The 17,178-nt window shown below is 41.1% G+C and overlaps 1 protein-coding gene across 1 annotated transcript in view; it reads left to right on the top strand.

Annotated features, from left to right (window-relative positions):
* Window positions 1-16,812, top strand: part of LOC139685825 (uncharacterized) — a 60,327-nt gene extending 43,515 nt beyond the window's left edge. Inside the window, exons 3-4 of the mRNA XM_071582943.1 lie at window positions 4,832-5,543; window positions 15,895-16,812. Of these exons, the coding sequence (XP_071439044.1) occupies window positions 4,832-5,543; window positions 15,895-16,812 (1,630 nt within the window). The remainder of the gene's footprint in view (window positions 1-4,831; window positions 5,544-15,894) is intronic.
* Window positions 16,813-17,178: the final 366 nt, after the last annotated feature.

The raw sequence follows: 17,178 nt of genomic DNA, 5'->3' as shown, positions 1-17,178 counted from the left end.
CCCTCTGTGGAACAAATTGTCAAATCACCAACACGGGGCCACAGCATACTTCATATCATCGCGACTTCTAACTTGGAAATCATTACATACATTGAAATAATGGGCGGTATCAGTGACCATTAAGCTATTCTTGCAGCACTAAAAACTCTGTTCGTGCAAATAAACAAAGAAAGTAAAAAAATATACTTATTCATTAAGACAAATTTTAACGGACTACGAGAATATTTAAAAACAGAATTACCAGAATACAAGACCAAAACCTTGAAAGCCGATACAACGAACACTGGAAAATATTTCTTAAATATTATATGCCAAGGAATGAAGACGTACATTCCATTCAAACTTAAATCTGACAGTTAGGAAGCAAAATGGTAATACGAAGAAGTCAAATCGGCTTTAAAAAGGCAAATAAGGCTACAATCAGATTTTGAAAAGAGTTTAAAAAGTGAAAATGTATTTTATATGCATACATGCGAACAGAAACTGAAAGAAAGTCGTGGGAAAACGAAAACTAATATACGCAAAGCCTTACACTCTTTCAATGCTAATATTCTATTCGAATAGCTCGAGGAAACTCCAAAGTCATTCTGGTCCTACGTTAGAGAAATACAGGGTAAACGTCAAAGGGTACATTCTTTGGAGACGGAAAATTGTTAACTTATTGCAGACAGCATGAAAAAGGAAAATATTTTAAACAAGTTTTTCCAGAGCGTCTACAATAAAGATACAAACGCACCAAATGAGCTTCCACAACCACCCTGGGGAACACATGAGCGACATAACACTGGCCAAGAAAGGAACGGAACATCAGCTCCGTAGCATAGTAAAACCAACAAAGCACCTGATCCGTAAGAAATACCTTCGAGAATATTGAATCAATTAGCTGATGATATTGCTCCATTTTTAGAAAGTATTTTTCTAGAATCGATGGAAGAAGGCTCAGTGCATCGCGACTGGAAACTACCCCATATAACTCCCATCTATGAAGGCGGGGATAGAGAGAAACCTACCAATTACCAAATCATTTCTTTAACAACGATCTCTGGGGGTAGTTCTAACACCACGCCTTTCATGGACACCACATATCAGGACAATATACGCATCCGCATTCAAAGGAATCGGCTTGATTAAACGGGTGGTGGGGAAATGTAATGACAAAGAAAAAGAGAGGTGTTATTTCGCTCTAGTTAGGCGTAATTTGGAATATACTACAAGTATATGGGATCCTTGGAGGGAAATTAGGCAAAAAGAATTGGATAAAGTTTGGAAGATATCCCCCAGATTCCTCAAAAATTGTAACAAATAGAAGACGAGTGTGACTGACCTTTTCGGGGAATTAGGCCATGTGAGATGCGAAGAGAACAAGCGAGACTTAGAATTTTAGAAATGTTGAGAACAAACGAGTTTAAAAATGACACATAAGGAATAAGTATTACCACACACTATTTAGGTAGATCAGATCACAAAGATAAGATAAGGAAGATGGACTCCAGTATACTCATACAGGTACACTCACCTGTAGATAGATACAATAACTCGTTCTTTCCGTGGAAACTCTGGAATCATAATGGTAAGAAACCAAAGTCGCTATAGAAATATTAAAGACATTTGATTTACAAGTCAGGACAATATTAAACGTAGCGCAGAAATAAGGTATATTCGTAGGTGCATGTGAGTTGATAGCATTAGCATTTGCATGCGTGTTAATTGGAAAGTTTTTGGACGGATATCCCATTCACCTCTGCGGTTGTAGATTTGCATGAATTTTTTGGTTTTGCATATGGTTTTATTCTCTTTTACGGGTGGTGACCTAACATCCCCCTTCACACGCCCTTGCGGTGGCTTGCGGTATTGTGTAAAAATAGAAGTAGATACTTAACATCCCACCTATTATCAGTTGGGTTTAGCTAAAAGAATATGCTAACTAATTTAATTTGAACGGAGGACATTCTAACTCTCTTTCCACCCAAAAATGCCTTTTGCTGTCATCATATAAATATGTTTCTAAAGGTCTTCGTATCTTTCTAAACTCGTAATCAACAACGGTATTCCGCAAATCTTCAACTTCCTCAAGAAATTTTCTGCAAATTCAGCCTGTTTCAAGTGGTACATGTAACTGTAATACGATGTCATACATACCGGAATAATATCTCCAGTCATACATTATATGCCCTTAATATTCGCTAAATACTCAACTCGTTAAACCTCGGCCCTCCCCGTTTGAAGTGACTGAAATCCGATCATTCTAGTTATGTGCAAATCTGTTTAATAAGTCACACTTTTTCGGTGAGCAGTTGCTCATCTTCATAGTTTCCAACGCGACAAAATCTAAGTGTCCACTCAATATATGGCATCATACTTTGCTCAGGATAACAGTATAGCCTCTTATTGCTTTAGTGAAGCCAAAACGCCATGATTACGCAACATGTTGATCTCTGTCCTCAAAATCAGTCTAATGCGTTTCATCGAAAAGTAAATATTAATATACGAGTAAACACTCAATGAAAATCGAAAAGAAAAGCTTTATTTCATAAATATTAAGATATTGTATAAATATTATTAATATTTAAGAAAAATATTTATCAATAAGAAATAGAATAAATAAATGTCTTAGGGTTATGTAAAAATCTTAGGTAGCTTAAATTTTTAAAAAATTTAAACAGCTTAGAAGTTCCTTCAAGGACATTGCAAGTTAGCAGGAGACTCTTGGAACTGTGCAGGACTCTCGTATTAGCTTCATCTCTTTATGACCCTAAACAAATTTTTAATACCTCAAACTACGTAGCCTCAAAGAATTTACAGGTACGATAAAGCAATGTTTTAGCAATTCAACAAATCCTCTTGTCAACCGCTATCACTTATGCAGACGCTTAATCAAACAAATTACAAATGGCGAACCACTTCGGTGTTGCTGCGGCACAATTAAATTAAAAAAAGAAAGGGATAATGCAAACGTGTTGTAACCAAAGATATGGCATGACTTTCGCAGCAAGTTTGCCTTTGGCGGGGTTCGATAGACTTCACCGCTGTTCTACAATTAATAATGAGACGCGAAATATGATAGCATCTCGCGGATGGAGGATAAAACGACAAACGAGTTCTGACTATCGAAGTCAGCATTCACGGAAGCAAACTCGGACGTTCTAACATTTCATACACTGGACGAGCATAAATGTCAATTTACCCGAAAAAATAAAAATATCATCACCATAATCAGCGGTGATTTTAACTTTCCCGGATTTGATTTGGATAGCAATAACTTTAAAACTCAAATTCGTGACCGGGATTCATGCAATATATGGTTAAAGCTAGCGCAGAAGAACTCATTTCATGAAGCAGTGCACTTATCAACCCGTGGGAAAAACACATTAGACTTATTCCTCACAAACCTTCGTGAGAGTATACTCACTGTAGCTATTGACGAAGGGTTGTGCGACCAAAAAACCGTGCATATCAACTTTGACGGAGAATAAAAAACGTAGAAAGGAAATAGTAACACTTCCCTGGGGATTACCTGAAGTGACTTCTACAGCATTTGAGCAACACCATTAATGGCTATCCTTTGTAGTAGTAGTTTTGAGGGGAGGCGACCGACAGCTGAGGTCATTTGCGCCATAGGGGATGGATAGGAAAGGATGAAGGGTGGAGAGAAACCCGGCGTCGGCATTAGCCTACTCTTTACGAAAGGCGCCAAGGGGTCCGCAGTTTAACGTCCCATCCGACGGACGGCGTACTCACTCAAAGTGCCCTCCACAAAGCACCTCAAGGAGGGATCGAGATACCTCTGAAAAATATTCAACACCGCCGGGATTTGAACCCGGGCCCTCTGGGTGGGAAGCCAGTGCGCTAGCCCCCGCACCATCTCGATCCCCGCTATCCTTTGTACACGACCATTCGCGACAAGAGTCTTTAACCCAGCCGAGGATATATTTATCTATCTATGTCATAGGCTTCTGATGTTATGAGTAATTGGCAGATACACTTTGTCGGAGGTTTTTTTTTAGTCTAGAAAAACGACGTCCACCGGAACATTATTTTATCCCGCATCAAAATATCATGAATATAAGGGCAAGTTTTTTCTCGCAGGATCTACCCTTTCGGAAGCAGCGCCAGTTTTTTTATCCGTAACTCCTGACTATCATGGTCCCTCATTATCGAACTGACAATTGTATTTTCCGTGTCCTTGTCCAAATATAATATGGAATAGAGATGCGCCTCCACATTCGTTTACGGAGAACCTAATTAAATATGCATAAGTCTAGAGAAATAAATTTCATAATATTTGGGAAATATTTTACTATTTTTAATGTTTAGGAGCAATCGTCTTTGGAGGTGACATCTTTAACGAGAAATTCCTGAATTCCTTCCATATAATGTTTCATCAAATCGGATGGGAAGCTCTCGCATTAAGCTCATTTGGACGCCGGATTAAAATAGAATTATATGTGATCAGGATATGAAATTTTCGACAAATATCTATTTATGACGCAGCGTGCATATATTTTTCCCAGAAAATTTCTCTCCTTCTTTGAAAACAGCACCACCTCCTTAAGATGGATAAGGTGCATTATAAATCCACGAACCCATATCGAACACAGTTTCGAATAAAGAAATTAAAGAGCTTGCAAGTAATATGCATTATTTTTGCGGTGACATAGAAGTTCTCTCCTGGAGTATTGACTATTCCGCTTATCTTAAGGGCCCGGACGTGCAGGGCGTCAATAAAGACCAAATGCTTTTGGCTATCCTTCAGCGTTATTCTACAAGAAAATTTTCATCTGGTCTCATTGCGATCATCCCTTTTTAATTCTCCCTTGATATTTCATTTCAGGTCTGCCAACTACAACTATCAGACTGGTCTCTGCGAGCTAAGCGATATGGACCGCTTTACTACCTGGGGCCACCAGATGCTAGTCCCGTGGACCAAAGGGAACGATTCCCGGAAGCGGAGTCCCAAAGCGAAGCTGGACGCAGTGGGAATGGGAGACGGCAACAGCAACCCCGACGAGGAAGATGGAGGGAGGAAGAAGCAGTCCGTTTACATCGAGTCGAACTGCGTCACAGAGCCCGTCCGTATGTGCGACTTCCAGGAGATTGAAGGGAAGATCCTCAAGACGGTGGATTCAGTGAAACAAGACGTCAGCAGCCTCGAGGACTGCCGGAAACTCTGTCTTGATGCCAACTTCCGCTGTCACACTTTCGACTATGGGGACACCGGCGACAAGGTGTGCCGTCTTTCGCACCACTCTATTGCCAGCCTTGTCCACATCGAAGAGCCGTACTTGGATGTTAACGAGGCGACCACTTACCAAGTGACTTCCTGCTACAACGTCACAATAGACTGCCGGGCCACCGACATGGTGGCTCGTATTCAGACGAACAGAATATTCAACGGGAAGGTGTACGTTAAAGCAAGACCGAATTCATGTGTTCTCAACGTCACAAATAGTCTGGAATTCGAATTGAATTTGGGTTATCACGACTTAAACTGTGATGTACAACAAGAGGCTCCGGGAAAATTCAGTGCTAACATAATAATTCAGGTAATTTCTAGCTTTAAATATTTAGTATTATGTAGCATCCTTAATAAATGTAAACATTTTCCGGAGTCCTGTACGTTCCTGAAGGCAATGTGGTGATCCAGTGTCTAGCTCGTTCGGTTGATGACCAAGTAGATTCCGGGTTCAAAGTCTGGCTGATGCATTGGGACAGCACAACCTAAAATGTAATCGGTGTTGTACACGAATTATGGGTACTAGAACCAGTGGGGAACCATATGGTGATAATGGGAAAGGAGTTGGTCTTCAATCCTTTTATGTATTTTTTCACACGCTTTATGGCTTAGTTGACAGTCACTTCCTAAAATATCCTTCGGGTTGATTACTATGATGATAACTTTCATGAGTTAAATGCACTGGACAGGGGGGCTGAGTTAAAACGTTTACGGTGCATATTTTCATTGAGGTGGGTACTTAATAGGGGGGGACGTAGCTTATGTACCCCTTTACTCGTCTCTTAGTCATTATTCTCCTCCACCTCACATGTTTTTCTTTACCTTCTCCTAATCACTCCCACGAAATTGTGCGGTGAGACCTTGAAATCATATGGGTGAAAGCTAATTCATCGGATTTTTCCATATATTTTAATTATGTAGAAATATACAGCTCGCATTCTATATTCCAAGAAATTACTACGATGAGAACAGGAAATTTATTGCTATAAAAAGCTTTCTTATGAAATTTTAAACATTAAAATTTACCTAATCGATTAAAACTACATTAGGCATATAAATATTCAAATAACTGCAAGATGAAATTCTTTTGAAGACCATTCCTCACCATTCGGCTGTTTTCATATATTAACGACGCATACACTACTTAATGCCCAAATATCTTAACCAGGATTGGTTGTGGTTGTAACTATGTGTTTACATATATATATATATATATATATATATATATATATATATATATATATATATATATATATATATTTATATATATATAACCATAAACACAGTAATCAACCCTAAGGTTGGTTTGGTAGGTAATGATAGAGTTCACCCAGTACTAAGCCCGACGGTGTGTGAAATTCACACATCAGGGTAGGGGGGCCAGTTCCTTTCCCTGTGCCGGTTACGGTTTCCCAGGAATATTTGGTACTTGGAAAATCACGTAGCTTGGGTGGAACTGCACGTGCCCAGAGAGGCTTGCCCGGGAATCGAACATAGGCCCTCCAGCTAGTAGTCAAACGCTCTACCCCTGGACTATCGCGATCCTCATTATATATATATGAGTGTACGCGACCCTCGTGTGTGGATATATATATGTATGTATATATATATATATATATATATATATATATATATATATGTGTATATATATATATCCCTCCCCGGACTACAACCTTGACGTGGTGGAAGGGCTTGTGCGTTCCGATGACCCCTAGAGCTGTACTGGCGGGAGTAATAAAAATTGCTCCTGGTAGGGTCACCCATGCCAGATAGGTCGAAGGTTAGGAGCCAGACGAAAGGTAGTCCACGCAGCGTCTGTTCCTCAGTGAGGCGGCTGCAATGGCGTCTGACCCCAGTGGGGCGGCCAGTAAGTGATGGTGTCACGTTAAAAACACTATTGAGGAAGGCAACGGGAAACCACCTCAATTATCATTCCCAAGAACAATGTGATGGACAATAGAGATATTTTGAGTCCTGGCAACCACGGGGCTCGGCCCAATCGGCCGTGTGTCGTGCCCGGCAGCGGGGGAGGCAAGGCTTCCGCGGTCGTCATCCCACGAAACCCTTGCAAGGGAAAACCAGCAGCAGCAGGACAGAAGACGCAGGAGAAGAAGACCAAATTAGTTAGAATAGGAACGTGGAATGTTAGGACAATGATGAGGACGGGGAAATTGGAGAATGTTAAGCGAGAGATGGAAAGGGGAAATATAGATATTTTAGGTCTATGCGAGGTGAGATGGAAAGATAGTGGGGATTACTGGAGTGATAAGTATAGAATAATATACAGCGGTGGGGACGAGAGCCAACGAGGGGTCGCCATAGTATTAAATGAAGAGGTAGGAAGAAGCGTAGTCAACATAGAGCAGGTAACGGATAGAATACTACTAGTGGAGATAAAAGCAGAACCGACGAACTTAGTTATTATCCAGGTATACATGCCACCGAGCAACCATAAGGAAGAAGAGGTCGATAGGATATACGATCAGTTAGAGGACATGATTGCATGTGTTCCTGCAGGGAAACATTTGATAGTGATGGGGGATTGGAATGCGACAGTAGGCGAAGGAAGAGATGGTGATGAGGTGGGGGACTACGGTTTAGGCACGAGGAATGACCGCGGGGAGAAAGCAGTTGAGTTCTGCAGGAGACAGGGGTTAGTTATCACCAACACTTGGTTCAGACACCACAAAAGACGCAGGTATACATGGAAAATGCCAGGTGACTCGGGAAGATATCAGCTAAATTATATCCTGGTTAGACACAGGTTTAGGAACAGTGTGATAAATTCCCACAGCTTCCCAGGAGCGGATGCGGACTCAGACCACAATTTAGTTGTTATGAAATGTAGCGTACGTTTTAAAAAGATAAGGCAGGGGCGGCGAGTTAGAAAATGGAATGTAGAAGCATTAAATGGGTTGAAAAGAAAGGAATACAAACAGGCGGTAGAGAAAATCATGGAGGACGGTAAAGAGCTAAGTACTATTGAAGAAAAATGGGAATGTATCAAAAAAGGGTTGTCTAAAGCGGCAAAAGACACTATTGGAACCGTTAACGCTAAAAGGACCCGTAAACCATGGATCACGGATGAGATGATTACAAAAATGGATGAGCGGCGAAAATGGAAGAATATAAATACAGAATTAGGCAAAATGAAGTACAAAGAATTGAACAATAAATTGAGGCGGGCAACAAATAAAGCAAAGGAAGCATGGTGGAAGACGCAGTGCGAGAATATGGAAAGTCTGCAGAGGAAGGGGGAAATCGGTGCGCTTTACAGCATAGTTAAATCTTTATCGGGAAGTAAGAAAGGGAGATCAACGATAGCAGTTAGAGATAAGGCCGGTAAGGTAATAGTTGACGCAGGAAAGATCCAAGAGAGATGGAAGGAATATGTAGAAGACCTGTATAGTAAAGAGCTTAGACCAACAAAGTTAGACATTGAAAAGGAACATGACGTAGAGGAAGATAGCTTAGGTCCAGGCATACTAGACAATGAGATAGAAAGGGCATTAAGGGAGATGAAACTAAATAAGGCCGTGGGGGTAGATAACATTCCCGTGGAACTTTTGAAATGCTTGGGAAAATGTGGGAGGAAGAGGCTATATGGGCTGATCCGTAGTATTTATGAGGAGGGAATCTGGCCGGAAGACTTTGTGAGATCAGTTTTAGTTCCTATTCCGAAAAAGGTAAAGGCCACGTCATGTGAGGACTATAGGACAATTAGTATGATATCCCACGCAGCTAAGGTTGTTCTCAGGATCATAAACAAAAGGATAGAGAGTAGGGTAAATGATTACTTAGGGGATGATCAGTTTGGGTTTAGGAAGGGGAGAGGTACGCGTGATGCCATTGCAGTAATGAGATTATTAATCGAGAGGAATATAGAACACAACCAGGAGGTATTTGCCTGTTTCGTAGATTTCGAAAAAGCGTTTGATAGAGTAAATTGGGAAAAACTAATGAGTATATTGCAGAAAATAGGAATAGATTGGAGGGAAAGGAGGCTAATCCGCAACCTGTACATGTCTCAGACTGCTCAGGTGAGGGTGGGAAACGGGGAGTCAGGATGGGCAGTGTTAGGAAGGGGTGTAAGGCAGGGTTGCCCATTATCACCGTTGCTGTTCAACCTGTATGCAGAAGAAATGATCAAAGAGGCATGGGAAGAACTCGAGGTAGGAATGGAAGTGGGCGGGGAATTCGTAAAATCAGTTAGGTTTGCTGATGACCAAGCTTTAGTTTGTCAGTCAGCCAAGGGGCTGCAAGCATTGCTTAGTGAATTGGAAATTCAGTGCGACAGGTATGGGATGAGAATCAATATTAATAAAACAAAGGTTATGCGATTTTCTAGAAAGAAAAAGGCCAAGCTTAACATTAAAATAGGAGGGCAAAAGCCAGAGCAGGTAGAACAGTTTACGTATCTCGGTAGTGTTTTGGACCAACACGGTCAAAGTAGTAGGGACGTAAGGAGAAGAATTGCGCTAGGCAAAGAGGCTTTCACAAGGAGGAGGGAGTTGATGACAGGGACTTTGAGTAAGGATGTTAAGAAAAGACTCGTAAAAACTTTGATATGGAGCGTAGCTATGTACGGAGCGGAAACGTGGTCATTGAAGCAGGAGGATAGACGTAGATTGGAGGCTTTTGAAATGTGGGTGTGGAGAAGAATGGAGAAGGTGAAATGGACAGAGAAGAAAACAAATGAGGAAGTACTTGGTATGGTGGGCGAAGAGAGGGGTTTGTTGGGAGCAATCCTATGGAGGCAGGAAAAGTGGATGAAGGGGGTGTTGACCGGCAGTGGGATGTTGAAGACTGTGATAGAGGGTAGAATGTTGGGCAAAAGAGGAAAGGGAAGGAACAGGATAGGGTTGTTGGACGGGATGAAGGGAGGAAGGAAGTACTCAGAGATGAAGAGGGACCTGATATAGAGTAGGATGATTGATTTTGTGTTTTGTTAGGAGTAATAAAATATTTGTTTGGTAGTTGTGTCAGTCCAAAAACCTACCTTAACCGGTAGATTACTTAAAAAAAAAAATATATATATATATATATATATATATATATATATATATATATATATATATATATATATATATATATATATACATTCAAACACGAAATCCCGCCAAACGGCGAATAAATACTCATATATACAGAAACAGATATAAGGAAAAGGGATAGGAACACATATAAAGGACGAACACAATAAAGGTGGGGAAGGCGGAATCGAACGGAATTACGGAACGGAGTTTCACCCACCTTGGTGGGTGAAACAGTCCCCTGACGCCATCTCTTGGCTAAAGAATCGGGGCGCTTGGCGACATATTAGACCCACGGATCTCAGGGTTAATTACGTTTCCTCGATAGCTCAAGTGGTTAAGAGCATCCGCCCGGCAAGTGGAAAGATCCGAGGTTGAGTCCCGGTTAAGGAAATATTTTTACTCTTGTGATCCGTTCGATTCCGCCTTCTATGTGTGCATAAATATACACACATATATATATATGTGTGCATAAATATACATACATACAATATATAGTGCACGGGAATATTTTCATGATTATACCAATCATAATTATTCAATATCACATCTTAAAATTAAACGTTTGTGCTTTTAAAAACCTGGTTGTAATTATCTCCAAGACATATTTTAATATTTACTCCTTCACATCCATACATTACCCCGGAAGCCGTCACAAGGGCCCGTGATGGGGGACGTTAGGTCACCACCTGCAAAAGAGAATAAAACCACATGCAAAACCAACAAATTCATGCAAATCTACACCCGCAGAGGCGAATGCCATATTCAAGCTAAAACCTTTTCAACTTACACCCATATCCACCCATACTATCAACTAATATAGACGTGCACCATCGAATATACATTATGGATACGCAACGTTTAATCTTGCTGTTACTTGTAAATCGAATTTCTTTCATATTTCTCTACTTTGGTTTCTTACCTTTATGATTCCTAATTGTCCAGGGAAAGAACGAGTATTTGTATCTATCTACGAGTATACTGGAGTCCCTTATCTTATCTTTGTGTCCTAAGTAGTGATTAATTTAAAAGCTTCCGCGACATCTTTCTGATAAAGGATCCATGCTGCTTCCGGGATTAGTAAGCTCCTACGGAAGCATTTTATAGTAACTAGGTTCTCCACAACGGGAAAAATCGGCGACATCATCCCTAAACCTAAGTACCGGATCCCCGAACTCATGTGCGAAAAAGTATATGAGATCAAGTGCACATGTGGAGAATCCTATATCGGCCAAACAGGAAGGTCCATTAGATGCAGAATTTAGGAGCACCATAGGGCCACGAAAAACAAACAGTTCCGACTCTCGGCAATCGCCGAACAGACGTGAACGGTACCTGGATACATTTATTGAGTTCGCCCAAACAAAAGTGTTGGCAATACAAAAATGCTATTTCCCGAGACTCATAAGAGAAGCGGTAGAAATAATGAAAAATTCAAATAAATTCAACCGTGAGAACGGCCACATCCTGACTTCGACTGGAACTGCACCTTACCGCTAAGGAGCAAATAATCAGACCGCTCCGGGCCAGCCAGCGGCTCCTATATATAGGAGCCGCTGGCTGGCTGGCTAAAATGCAACGATAAACTGAAACTGAACAACGAAGAGCACTTCGACCTGAAGACGCCTCCAGGACTGCGAGCGGAACTGTTTTCCAACAAGCCCACCTACACGACGGTAACAACCGGAAGCTGCATGGACCCATTACCTAAATAGTGTGTGGCGATAATAAATTCTTTAGTGCCATTGTTAAATTCGTTTGTTCTCAACATTTCCAAAATTCTAAGTCTCGCTTGTTCTCTTTGCAACTCAAGTGGCTTCCAGCCTTATTCTCCTAAAAGGCCTGTCACACTCGTCTTCTTATCATAACAATTTTTGACGAATCTGGGGATTTTGTTCGGACTTTATCTATTTCTTTTTGCTGGATGTTCTCCCAAAGATCCCAAATGCTTGCGGTATATTCCAAATTAGGCCTAACTAGAGCAAAATAACACCTCTCTTTAAATTTTTCATTACATTTCCCCACCACCCGTTTAATGAAGCCGAGTTTATTTAAAGCAGATCCGCATATTGTCCTGATATGTGCTCCCCATGAAAGGCGTGGTGTTAGAACTACCCCCAAATACTTAACTTGATTGGCCGTAGTTAGCACTGAACTTTGTATTTTCTTGTTTATGTTCTGTGTGCCACTTCCTTTGTTCCAAAATTTCAAAACTGCGCATTTGTCTAAATTAAGCATTAATCCCCATTCCTTGCACCAATCCGAGTTTGAGTCTAGGTCTCTAGAGAGTAGCTCGCGATCTAGTTGGCTCCTGATATCCCTGTATATCAACGTGTTGTCAGCAAATAATCTGAGATTACTACTAACGTGTGCGCTTACTATAAGTCATTAATGTATATCAAGTATAGAAGGGGCCTTATTACACTTCCCTGGGGGATGTCTGAAGTTACATCTCTATCCGTTGAGTACAACCCATCGATGACTACTCTTTGTTTGCGATTTGACAAAAAGTCTCTCATCCAATTTATTAATTTCTCATTGATACCTTAGTATCTTAAGTAACTTAATTGAAGGCTTTCTTGAAATCCAGGAATACTGCATCGACTTGAGTGTTGTTTCCTCCCGATCGTGAATAAAAATACCCAATTGTGTTTCGCAAGATCTACTCTTCCGAAATTTGTAGCTAAGTATCTTCCTACTATCGACAAATTTCATAGTATTACTGACAATAATGTGTCCTAATCTTTGACCAGAGATCGTTGTTAAAGAAATGATATGGTAATTCGTGTGTTTCTCTCTATCCCCGCCTTAATAGACAGGAGTTATATGGGGTAGTTTCCAGTCGAGAGGTACTTCTTCTATCGATTTTAGAAAAAACAATTCCTAAAAATGGAGCAATATCATCAGTTAATTTAACATTGTAGACGCTCTAGAAAAATTTGTCTAAAATATTTTCCTTTTTCATGCTGTCTGTAATACGTTAATTATTTTCCGTCTCCAAAGAATGTACCCTTTGACGTTTACCCTGTACTTCTCTAGCGTAGGACCAGAATGACTTTGGAGTTTCCTCAAGCCATTCGAATAGAATATTAGAATTGAAGGAGTGTAAGGCTTTGCGTATATTAGTTATCGTTTTACCACGACTTTCTTTCAGTTTCTGTTCGCATGTATGCATATAAAATACATTTGCACTTTTTAAACTCTTTTCAAAATCTGATTGTAGCCTTATTTGCCTTTTTAAAGCCGAATTGACTTCTCCGTATTACCATTTTGGTTCCTAACTGTCACATATAAGTTTGAATGGAATCTACGTCTTCATTCCTTGGCATATAATATTTGAGTAATATTTCCCAGTGTTCTTTGTATCGGCTGTCAAGGTTTTTGTCTTGTATTCCTTTAATTCTGTTTTTAAATATTCTCGTAGTCCGTTAAAATTTGTCTTGTTGAATAAGTATATTTTCCACTTTTCTGTTTATTTGCACGAAGAGAGTTTTTGATTCTGCAAGAATAGCTTTATAACCACTGATACTGCCCATTATTCCAATGTTTGTGATGATTTAGGGGGTGGAAGTCGCGATGATATAAAGTACAAGCTTGCATGCTGTGGCCCCGTGTTGGTATTTTAACAATTTGTTCCAAAGAGAGTTTTGTGGAGGAGTTTTGGCAGAAATCTCTGTTTTTGGCTGACTTTCCCATAAAATATATTTGTATATTCTCCTGACACTAGTTGAAATGTAAATCAACCGGATATATCAAATCAATTGGCATGATATTTGATGAAATAAATTTGAAAGTTATACATCATTATCAATAAACTATTCGACACTTCGTATTTAAGATAAGTATAATGTAAAGTTTGCCCGTCTATTATATTCTAAACTGCCCCTATCTATACTCATGGGCGTGGTAGTCTAGTGCTTAATGATTTACTGACCGGAGGTTTCGTGCTTGAATCCCGGTACCTTTGGAAACCCTTAGCTTTAACCAAGCTATATTCTTTTTTGGGTTGAAGAACTATCTGAAAAACCGCGGGAATGAAACTGACCCCTATACTCAGACTTGTGAATGTCAAACGCCGTAGGGCTTATGATTATTACGAGGTGAATTTGCTCTCCTCTCATATATTAACCACTTTTATGGATGGTTATTGCTTTTCCTGCGTCTCTAGTGGATCCAAGATTGATGGATCCCCAACGGAGCCATACACTCAAATCCTCAGAGAAACCTTCCATGATATATTATTTATTTTATTAGGAGCCGATAATTCGACTGGTTCTAATTGTTTGAAAAATACAAGAACCAAAAATTCGATTAAGTGGGATTCCAACAAAACGTTAACATTTCAATTATCACTGACTTTAGTCTCGTCTCCCCAATTGGTTCAACATATGGCCAAGAAACTCGACCCTGGATCCGCCCCTGGCTTACATATTATTGATGCACCTATTCCAAGTGATTTAAATCAGATGTAAACGAGGTAAAACTGAATTAGATGTGCAGTCGTACTAATGACCTTCATCAGTCTTGTTCTCGTTTTATTTGGAGTGCCACTTCATATTCCACTTGTATCGATTTAATTGAGTTTCCTTAGGCGTAACATTAGTGTCCAGGGAGCCCTCTGTTTCTAAATTATTACCTCCTCCCGTGAGCACTTAAATAACTGGAAAAAAAGGTCGATATGATCCCCATCTTGACAATAAAGTCATAATCCGGTAAACACCAAGAGAGGCATTACTTCATCGACATCAACACAATATCCTGTAAGCCGCCGCAAGCGCGTGTGGCGGGGGTGTTATGTCACCAGCCATGCATGCACAATCTCAAACAAGTTACCTTATATTAAGGGAACCCCAAACGCTTTCTATCTTACTATTAGGAAAAGACTCACTTCTGCTTTCGTAAATATCTTCAACAGCTTTGAAAGCTCCTCCTCCAATCCTATTTTTTCTGTCCCTTCAGTAAAACCTAAAGCCTTTAGGAAAACTCTCATCGTCTGCAATGTCTTGCGATAGCCAGATCTCAGTTCTTATTATTATATCGGCTTCGGTACTTTTAATAATGTGGTAAAATTCGCCTTTTAATTTTTCAAACTTCGGCAGTTGTTTATCCTTACGGAGATAGCTGTGGTGTTGAACGATTAATTGTAACTTCCCTTTCTGATGTTGTTTACTCTAGGAGATATCACTTCAGATCGAAAAATTAAATGCAGTGAGGTCAGTTCGCACACAGTTTTTTTCAAACACTATGGTGCGAAGTAGGAGCTTACAAGGCATTACAGATACATTGCTTAACTTCGCTTGGACAGTAAAATTACAACATCGACTTCTTATTACGCGATAACAACGCGAGTCGTTAAAATGCCACTCTCAAGTTACTGATCCCATCCATCGAGTTATAATTTTTGTCTTTGCTCAATAATACTTAAATATTGTAACTATTTTTATATTTGCTCTTTCTATAACACCATTTCACGTGGAAAGGCTTTGAAACTAATCCAACTATTATCCTATACCTCCCTAGTATTTCGTTTTATGCCGCCGTTTCCAGGCGGCATAAACACCAGTCGTTCGCTTAATAAAGTTTCGCGCTGATTGCCGAGTAACATCCATTATTTCTTCTCTATTCCAGCACCACGACCAGATTGTGACGAGCGAGGACGTGGGCCTATCTGTTAAGTGCACGTATAACCTTCAAAACAGAAGCGTGAGCAACGGAGTGCAGCTGGAGATCGCTAACCACCCGGCCAACGCCGGCTCAGAATCTTCCTTCGTCCTCTCCCCCACTGTCTCCATGCGGATCACCGACCGCTTCGGCAAAGATATCCACACGGCGCAGGTGGGAGACCCGCTCAGCCTTCGTTTTGAAATCCTAGACAGCGACACCCCGTATGACATTTTTGTGCGGGAGCTCATCGCTCTGGATGGAGTTGACGGCAGTGAGATCCTCCTGGTGGACAGCCTGGGCTGCCCCACAGACCCCACCATCATGGGTGCTCTCACCAGCGAGGACGGAGGAGGATCCAAGCGGGTGCTACAGGCTCCGTTCGACGCTTTCAAGTTCCCCACCTCGGATGTGGTGCAGTTCAAGGCCCTCGTCACACCATGCCTGCCGAGGTGCGAGCCCGTGACCTGCCATATCGAGGACTACTACGGCCTCGTGAGGCAGACGAGCTCCTATGGAAGACGGCGGAGGAGCGTGGATCAGGAGGAGGAGGAGATGCTTGTGGTGCAAAGCATCAGGATAGCTGATAAATTCCAGTTCGGTGCACGGCAAGGAGGAGCGGGAAACGAAAGCGAAACAGAGGCAAATGGAATCGGTAAAGATGGTGGAAGTCGAAATAGCTCGTGCATCGGGTCCTCTACCATGATATTCATGACATTTCTGTTCCTATTCGCTCAACTACTCATCATCGCTGTGTGGGCTGCGCTGCTGTGGCGGAGGAGGAGTGCTCAGAGCGGAAAGACTTCGAGCGAAAAGGGACCTTCTCGCCTACCCCACCTGCCGCCTCACCACCCAGCTCATCCATTCTTCCGACTGTATCAGTGAACCAAAAAATCAGCTCAGTATTTCCGATGTTTGTGTGTGTACGTCTGCGCGTGAAAATGTATGTATAAATATTATTTATAGTCTTCAGAGAGGTGGGCTCCGGGTGGTGCGGAAACCTTGCGTAAGCTGAAAAAGGACCATAAAAGAAGAATATTTTGTGAAAAAAATCTAAGACCAGTTGGTGTGAAGCCCGTCTTGATGGGCTGTATGGACGCGATATCAGTATCCTATCGCTGCGACGGTCTAGTCTCGCAGAGAATCCTACCGGGAAAACTGAGTGCAATAAAGAGGCCAACTTGCGCAGTGTCCACCGGAAGAATCCATGTTTTGGTATTGAATTGTTCTTAGCACTCACCACACTGGTTC

Source organism: Hetaerina americana, unplaced genomic scaffold, assembly GCF_022747635.1.
Source record: "Hetaerina americana unplaced genomic scaffold, ioHetAmer1.1.p SCAF_12, whole genome shotgun sequence".
NCBI classification, from domain to species: Eukaryota; Metazoa; Arthropoda; class Insecta; order Odonata; family Calopterygidae; genus Hetaerina; species Hetaerina americana.
The sequence above is the reverse complement of the archived record's forward strand: the minus strand, read 5'-3'. Positions and strand labels throughout refer to the sequence as shown.